General features: G+C 39.5%; 1 protein-coding gene across 1 annotated transcript in view; it reads left to right on the top strand.

Moving 5' to 3' along the window:
* The window catches only part of PDIK1L (PDLIM1 interacting kinase 1 like), a 9,656-nt gene extending 3,324 nt beyond the window's left edge, over window positions 1–6,332 (top strand). The window contains exon 2 of the mRNA XM_004705089.2: window positions 2,712–6,332. Coding sequence (XP_004705146.1) covers window positions 2,712–3,452 — 741 coding nt within the window. The 3' untranslated portion in view covers window positions 3,453–6,332. The remainder of the gene's footprint in view (window positions 1–2,711) is intronic.
* The last annotated feature ends 2,865 nt before the right edge of the window (window positions 6,333–9,197 follow it).

Here is a 9,197-nt window from a genome sequence, read left to right as displayed (position 1 = left end):
GGCTGGTCTCCTCCCCAAGACCCTTCTGTAAGGGGATGTCCAGTTGCCTACAGATGGGCTTTAGGTCCCCACTCCGCACTCCCCCCTCATTCACAATGATATGATTTTTTTTGTTCTTTGATGACTAATCCCTTCTACACCTGTGATCACACAGGCTGGTGTGCTTCTTCCATGTGGGCTCTGTTGCTTCTGAGCTAAATGGCCACTTGTTTACCTTCAAGCCTAACTAAAGCAGCTTTTTGTTTAGTAAATCTCTTTCATTTTTAAAAGCCTGATAGACCTCTGTTTTGACTTGTGACACTTTTGCTAATTGTATGGCCCTGGATAAATAATGTATTTTTCCCAGCATAAGTTTCTTGTATAAAATAGGACTATGATTTTTACCTTCCATGGAGTTGTTGAAATGAGAGGTCATACAGATATAACACTTGGCACCTAGTAAGCAGATATTTGTCAACACATTTAACCAAGTGCCTTCTCTGTTTACATCTAGTAAAGACAGCATGAGGTCGCTTTGAGTCAGAATGAACTTGAAGGCACTCAACAATTCACAACAAATTAATATATAGGGGCCCACGGAGTTCAAATAAATGAGCTTCTCTATTCTTTGTACAAATTTAATTTTTCTCCAGGTTTTTCCAGATATATCCTTCCTTGATCTCAATTGAAATCAATAAATCAGTTACTGATTGGTATAAGTCTCAACAAGAAGAAAATATAAAACAAGTCATTAACAGGGGACACGTTTCCACGCATAGGAACGCTGTGGCTATTTTGTGTGCTTGTAATAAATATCATGAATGAGAAGTACAGCATGGTGTAGGAGCAGAAAACTGTAAATACAAAGATCCTGCAACAAAAAGCATGAATCATTCTAAGAATTGAAATAAATAAAAAGAATTGAAAGAGGATAAAACTATAGTGACAAGGAGAATTGCTTTAACTGAAGCTGGAATGTCTAACAGAGAGCCCATTAGCTCTCTGTCATCAAGCCCATTCTGACTCAAGCAGCCCATAGGACAAGGTAGACCTGCCCTGGGGGTCCGAGACTGTAACTCTTGGGGGAAATTGAAGCCTCATCTTTCTCCCATGGAGTGACTGGTGGCTTCAAACTGCTGACGTTGTGGCTAGCAGCCCAGTGTAAATTCACTGCCACCAGGGTCTGCAGCCCGTTTTAAAGATCGTGGATTATATCCCAACAGAAGTTATTGAATTTAGCTAAAAGAATCAATAGCGTTCTCTTTATACATGAAATAAGTAGATGAAGCCCACTATTTGTGCTGTTCTCAGCCAGAAGTTGAAAAACTATAACCCATAGTCTGGTTTTGTATGGCCTTGATGCTAAAAAATTGTTTTTGACATTTTACGTTGTAAAAAAGAAAGAAGAGGAAAAATATGGAGCAGAGACCTTATAGGGCTTATTCTAAACCATTCTTTAAATGCTGGGAGTCTGCATGTTCAGTTACTGAGGCAGTTTGCTTTCACTAGTAAAGACAAGAGAAGAAATGGAGAGTGGTGCTGCTTCTTAATCTCAGCATACTTAGTAGCAGTGCACATTGTAAATAATTGTGTTAACTCTACCTGTTTCTTCTCTTTCTCTGTCTCATTGGCAAATACAAACAACAAGAAAAACACATAAAAGAAACGGATACAATCTGTAGTCCATAGTCTCTTTTTGTATGGTCTGGATGACTATTACTGCAGTGGGGGGTGGGGAGGACAGTCTGGGAGGGGTATTTAGTTTCTGCCCTCTCTTCTTAAATGACAGGAGTAAGTACCAGTAGATTTACATGCAGAATTAGCTGCCCACTCACTCTTCAACAGCCTTTGGCCTCCCTTCCAAGTTTTACTTAACCCGTAGGTCTTAAAAGGGAATACTGTACAAATGCTTTCAAATCATTGTAGCCCCCAAGTTTTAAAGAGTAGTAGTTTATGTTAAGGGAAATAATATTCTTCAATTTTAAATGATAGGCTAGTTATATAGACACTGACCATGAATAAAATGGATTTATTCTAGGTTGACATCGTACATCAAAGAAGCAATCAATGAACACAGGCTTCAATTTTTGTAACGAAATGAAAATTTGGTTTTTATAAGTGGTCGAGATTGTGTTTGCATTCTCCCTGTAGAAGTGTGTGGCGTGATGGTGTTGGTCTTTATTTTATCCGTTATTATAAGGGCACTCTGCTTCAGAAACACCTCGTCGGTCTTTGATCATCTTCTCTTGATCGTACATATTGTATCGGTAGTACATGTATAGTGAGCAAGAAGTGTATTTCACTTCCATTCCATTGAAGTTTATAGCCTAGCTGGCACTCTGTCGAGTCTAGCTGCTGAAACTTTGGTCTTTTTTATGACGCTATTAGCTAGATGTGGAGAGTTCAGGTCCATTGACGTGTTAAAAAAAGAACTGCAGCCAACTGGACATTCTTCAAAGGATAGCTGTTTTTGATAAGTTTTTACTTCTTGACTTCAAGATTTGGTCTGCATTTAATAGGGACAAATTGACGGTTCAAAATGCTGTGCTTTAAAATGTATGTATGAAAGCATTGACAAAATAGGATATCCGTGGCATTTCTACATAACATTGGAGATTGTCTTAACCTTTGAATCAGTTACTTTTTTACTATAACTGAACTTTATTACCTGTGCAGATGGTTATAATCTATTTTTTGTTTGTTTGTTTGTTTGTTTTTCCCTCTTGTTCCAGCTTGTAGAGACTTCATTAAAAGGAGAAATTGCCTTTGATCCCAGAAGCGCCTATTACCTGTGGTTTGTCATGGATTTTTGTGACGGAGGAGATATGAATGAGTATCTGTTGTCCAGGAAACCCAATCGTAAAACTAATACCAGCTTTATGCTTCAGCTGAGCAGTGCCCTGGCTTTCTTGCATAAAAACCAGATCATCCACCGAGATCTCAAGCCAGATAACATCCTGATTTCTCAAAGCAGGTTGGATACCAGTGACTTGGAACCCACACTGAAAGTGGCTGATTTTGGTTTAAGTAAAGTTTGCTCAGCCTCTGGGCAGAACCCAGAAGAACCTGTCAGTGTAAACAAGTGTTTCCTCTCCACAGCCTGTGGGACAGATTTCTACATGGCTCCTGAGGTGTGGGAGGGGCATTACACAGCAAAGGCTGACATCTTTGCTCTGGGGATTATCATCTGGGCAATGCTGGAAAGGATCACGTTCATAGACACAGAGACAAAGAAGGAGCTCTTGGGGAGTTACGTAAAACAAGGAACTGAGATTGTGCCTGTAGGGGAGGCACTCCTGGAAAACCCCAAAATGGAACTTCTCATTCCTGTAAAGAAGAAGTATATGAATGGGCGAATGAAACAGTTGATTAAAGAAATGCTGGCTGCAAACCCTCAGGATCGTCCAGATGCTTTTGAACTAGAACTCAGATTAGTACAAATTGCATTTAAAGATAGCAGCTGGGAAACGTGACACATGCATTGTTTGCAAATATCTTGGATGCTGTGCTGCTTCTGTTCTAACAGTGATGCAACATTATATGGCTGAAAAAGTATCAAAAGCTAAACACTTTCTAAGGGTTTAGATTTTATCGTGGGGTGTTTTGTTTTTTCCCCTTATTTTTCTCAAGTTCAAGTTGGCCATTTTGTTAATATGTTATAAATGTGTATTACCAATGTGAGTGTACATTTTTTAAATGATCATTGGTAGCAGTTGGGCAGGAAAATTCTCTTAAGAGCCAAGAAAAGAAGAGTCCAGTTTTCTGGAAATATGTCTCTCTTTAAGTATTTTAGACATTCCTTGTCAGTATTAGGAATTTTCATGGAAGAAGAGGTCTGCATGCTGGTAATGCAACCTAATGAAGCTTTGTAAAGGAAACATATATGTATATATTTATGTATATGTAAGTATATGAGTGTGTGCATTTTGCATTCCATATGAAGAAAATGCCACTTCTGTCTAAATTATTTGGTGTAGGTTTGGGTTTTTGAGATTTGCTGGTGAAATCAGTAATGGAAAAAAAGAACTTCCCTCATCTCCCTACCTTTTTCTTCCCTCTAATCATACTGTTTTGTTTTGTAATATTTTAAAGTTTTTTTTTAAAGACAGTTTTAGAGGGTCTGAAATTATTAAACACATGAAATTAAGTCATCCAGAGCTGCTGAAGTATGTTTGAGCTCTCCGGTGCCCTATAGCTGCAGGAGTTGAATTAGTTATGGGGTCAAGTGGCAACAGGTTGGCAAGGACACTTAATGATTCTATCATACCTTTAGGTAACCAAGCATTCAATTAGCCAATTAAACCACTGCATTGAGACATGTCTGCACTTGAGTATCTGCAATCTGATACAAATATGAACAGAGGATTTGTCTATTTTTGAAAACTGCTACACATTAAGTATAGTACTTGATATATTAATTTTTGGTTTTAAAGCTTCAGCATAAAGTTGATAAAACCAAATGAACTCTACTTTCACATCACCCACCCTAATAATGGCCTCTTGTTTGATCACTGGATTCCCTTTCCTTTTGGCACTGATGCTGTTTTCTCGTCCATTTTGAGAGTGAGGCTGTGATATGGTTGTCTTTAATGCTGGTCACCATTTTCTGAAGTGAGAGATGATACTTAAACAGTTTGGTAAATGGATAAAATATCGTGGCATCAACTACATCTTTCAAATAGGAAAAAATATCGATTGTATACAATCACTTGGTATGGTCTATGTCAAAAAACAACTATTACTGTTCTTGAAGTTAGTTTGATTTTAGTCCTGTGTTGTCTCCAATTTTGTTTTTTGTAAATGCAGATAGTTAAAAGCTAAGGAAAAGAATGTTTTCCTAATGCAGAGTATTAGCCTTTGAGGTTAGCTAGACTTTCAAGGCCATTGTACTAGGTTAATCTTTTAAAGCATCAGAATCTTTGGTCAAAAGTAAAAAAAATAAAAATTATAAGAATATTGAAATCCTTGGTAGTTTCCATAGACTCCTTAGCCTTTTAAGACTTCCATAGCTTTTGGAATATTGCCATTATAATGTTTCCTTCATTTAAAATGCGTTCAGAAGAAAACAAAAACGTTGGAGTACATAAAAGTTCTAACCTTTGTTTTACTTGGTTTAGAAGTTGAAATTTTGAACTGACCTGAAATGTTTTATTACAATTTCTTCTGATGGGAAAAATAATGGTATATGGTTAACATCGCTTTCAAAGTAAATAAATGTAAGGATTCATTTGGAAATTAGAGGTGGAAATGCACTGGAACCTCATGAAAATGTGACCCCACTGTATCACCAAGGGGATTTCATTAATGGAAATAAAGTGCCCTTATGTTGTGGCCTCCTCCCTAATGTGGCACTTGAGAAGAGATTCCTAGATGATGGTATACCAGTGCTTCATTTGCCACCTGCCTCATTTAAAATACTTATTTTACCTGTAAAGTGGAATTCCTTCTTTGGGAGTGGGGGATCAGGTGGGACCGGTATCATGCGATTAGTCTCTTCTGGAGTTTTTTTCAAGTCCTCCTATTCTAAAATAGCCTTTGATACCAGCAAACTGGTGATAAACCCTTTGTCTTTCTTTGTTCCTTCTGTCAGAAAGTATTTAGTAAGTACCTGCTGGGTGCTCAGCACTAAAATCAGTTGCTAGAATGACATTTTACAATTGGCATTTAGCCACAAGTCAGGAATAAGAAGGAAAACATGATTACTGCTTCTTCAAAATTCCTGGATATTTGCTAGAGGAAAAATGATCGTGAAAATGCGGTGCTTTGCCAGTAATAGGTACTCAATAAATCATTATCCCTCCTAGTAGAGTCCTGTTGCCATGATTAATAGTGTTTTATGAAATTTATCTGAATTTTACGAAGACCAAATGTTTCAGATGAGCTTAAAGCAGCGGTGGCCAGTGAAGGTGCGGGGTTGTACAGTTAGTCCCTAGCACGTCACTTTGCACTAGTTGTCACTTAGAACGATGGTGTTCCTGTAGATTTTGGTGCTAAGGAATACTTTGTCTTTATGATGAAGTAAGTGTTTCGTGTCAGATAAATAGCACACTGAGTAGTTCTTTCTGCTGGTCTGTTTCTTCTCTCTGTTGTTTTTACTTGTATAAAACGTTTTATCAATCAAACTATTGTAGCAGCTACAAAAGAATTCACCAGCATGGGGACAAAATGGTCAAAAACCAAGTCATCAGCACTTCAACAATGAAAGCAACTTTTGAAATTTTCTTTTAAGATTGTCAAATATATTTTATGAAGAATTTATAAGAGGGGGAAATGATTGTAATTTATTGTTCATGACAGTTGGGGGGGGGCTTGTTTTTGTTTGTTTTTTTAAATAAAGTGAGTTTCAACAACAACAAAAAAGTTCCTGAAAATTCTACACTGCTGCTTTGCTTCCTCAGAGGGGAGAGTATTTGAGTCACTGGTCGTTTCTTTGGGACACAGAAAATCACCTGAGGGAAAGGGGATTAAATTTAGGAGTTTTTTTTTTAATTTTAAATTGTTATATTTCTAGTATTTTGGTTAACAGCAAGCTAGCTCTTTCACCCCCTCTATCGCAACTTCCAACTCTTGAGGCCACTCAAGGACTCAGGTCTGGTTTGTTCTGTATCTCTGCACAGAGACCCATAGGACCCCCGCACCGTCCACCCCAGGAACCTTTATTCTGCTTGTCTCTTTAGGTTCATCAGTCCTGGGTTTCACATACCAAAAACAAAAACGTGCAGCAGAAGTTCAAGGGGACTACTCACAATGACAAAACACATCAGAGATAAACCCCAATAGGAAAGGAAAAATACTGAAAACCCAGATCGGGCCCAAAGTGTATCAGGGTTTTAACGATTCAAGTTCTATCATTTTGATCTATCGTCATCTCTCCAGTGCTCTGGTAACCGGTTTATTCCCATCCCTCAGTTATGGATAGAGCGAAGTCAGCGGAGGCTTATTTCCTGTGTAGATCTCACAAATTCGTCTTGGGCTTCCACTGTCATCCATAGCCTTCTGCAACCCAGAATCTCACAATTTAAGCTCTGAAACATCCCTCCTTAGGCTTTTGATTATATAAATTAGGATTCTTGGGTCACAAATGCTGGTGTGCTTCCATGTGCACTTAGTTGACATAAGATAATTTTGTGGAAGCCAGTTGTCAGGTGTTTCTCTGGAGTTGCTTCAGGCTCAAACGCATACTGCGGTGGAGTCGATGCCAACTCGTAGCGACCCTATAGCACCCAGTAGAACTGCCCCTGTGGGTTTTTCTGACTATATTGGAGTAGAACACCCGTCTTCCATGAAGTGGCTGGTGGTTTCCAACTGCTGACCAACTGCATGTCAGGCCAGCGTGTCACCATTACACCACCAGGGCTGTGAAAAAGTTCTGTAGTTTTGATGTTCCCTATCCTGCTGTACGTGTCAGAAAAACGTGTATTGTCAAAGATAAGTTACTTTTTCCACTTTCCTTTCTCAAACAGAATTCAACACTCCGAACAACATACTAAATGTACTAAAAGGATGTGATTTTTTTAAATCTGTAACTTGAGACATAAGGACATCGGACTCACTCTTCATGTATAGATATTCGAATATGCACCTTCCCTGAATAAAGTACCAAGAGTACAGTGTACGCACTGATCAAATGGTACAGCTGAGAGACAAAATGGGAAGCAGCCTTAACTTGCTTTTACTAGTGACAGCGCAAGAAAGCAGGCAGAGGGATTGTGCCATCTAACTTTGCCACCTTCTGTCAGAGAGCTTTGCAAAAGACAGGTCCATTTTACTTTCGATTTAAAGGTCAATAAGAAATTTGAATCTTAAAATGATTAATTACTACAATTTTGGAATCCAAAGTGCTTTCACGACTTTTTCGGTGAGTTTCACTTGAACTAGAGGCTGATTCCTCTACGAGGAGGTTTACTAATAAAATCCCTTTCTGAGGGAGTGGGAATGGGTTTACCCAGCACCGTTCCTTGTTCTGCTTTCTCTTGTACTGCTATCACACTAGCGCTGGGCTAAGGTGTCTAATCTCTGACTCCAGTAGGAGCTTCCTCTAACCAGAAGGCAGTTAGCTCCCTCACTGAAGTAATAACCCTTGGTTGTTTGGGTCTTTAAATTCAAATGTTGCTCTTTTGGTCAACCAATCATAGCCATCCTCTAAACTGCAGTGTAATGACAGGTTTGTGGTTAGATAACTCCTACTTGAGAAACCTATAGCCACACCTCTTAAAGACAAAGCATGACTTTTAAAGGCAGTACTTTCCCGACACACACCCACCCACCCCGCCTTGTCTTTTCATTGGTTGGAGGGGCGTTATATAAAAAAGAGGTGCCTGGGCTTTTGACCTAATGCTTTCATTTCCTGTCCAGTCCTGGCATTTCAAGCTTAGCTTGTTCTGAGCAGAAGTGAAGCAACGTCATGTTACAGAGGTGGAAGAAATCCAGCTTTTGGGGCAGCAGATCTGATGGTGAATGTGAGTTTTTGAAAATACCTGCACAGTATGTGGTGCTGGGCAAGCCACGTCACCACTCCTGAGCCTTGGTTTCCCTGTCTAAAATGGAGATGATGATACTTCTATTTCAAGGTTTTGTAAAGGGCAGAGAGAATATGTATACAGTGTACCTGGCCCGAGAAGGCCTTATATTGTAGTCCTTGTTGCTTTGGTATTCTGATTGTGATGGTGTGTTGAATGAGTGAATGGATCTCTGATGAGCCAGTCAGTTGCAGGTTAGGGTCTTCTCCCCACCAGAGATTCTGATAAAGGCACTAGATCGCTCCCTTCATGGAAATGCATAAACCTACATAAATGTTTGCCTATAATTTTAAGAGATTTATGGGTCTCTAAAGCCTTGGTGGTGTCCTAGGTATAGTTGGGCTGCTAACCACAAAGTCCTAAGTTCCAAACCACCAGCTGCGCCACAGGAGAAAGATGAGGCTTTCTACTCCCGTATAGAGTTACAGTCTCCGAAACCCATAAGGGCATTTCTACTCTGTCCTACGGAGCGGAGCGTTAACAGGAGTCAGAATCAACTCGATGGCTCTCCCAGAGAGTCTGCTAAAGCCCCTAAGTCCACAGTAGTCCACCCATGAGGAGACTTCTGATGTACTGATTGTTCGTTTCTTTACTTGGATGCTGCGAGGGGTCTAGGGAGCCCTGGTGGCATAGTGGTTACACACTGGGCTGCTAACCTCCTCAGCAGTTTCAAACCACCAGCTGCTCTGATGGAGGTAA

Source organism: Echinops telfairi, unplaced genomic scaffold (assembly GCF_000313985.2).
Source record: "Echinops telfairi isolate 266 unplaced genomic scaffold, ASM31398v2 ScPeMD7_7457;HRSCAF=8495, whole genome shotgun sequence".
NCBI classification, from domain to species: Eukaryota; Metazoa; Chordata; class Mammalia; order Afrosoricida; family Tenrecidae; genus Echinops; species Echinops telfairi.
This window is presented reverse-complemented; position numbering and strand designations above follow the sequence as displayed.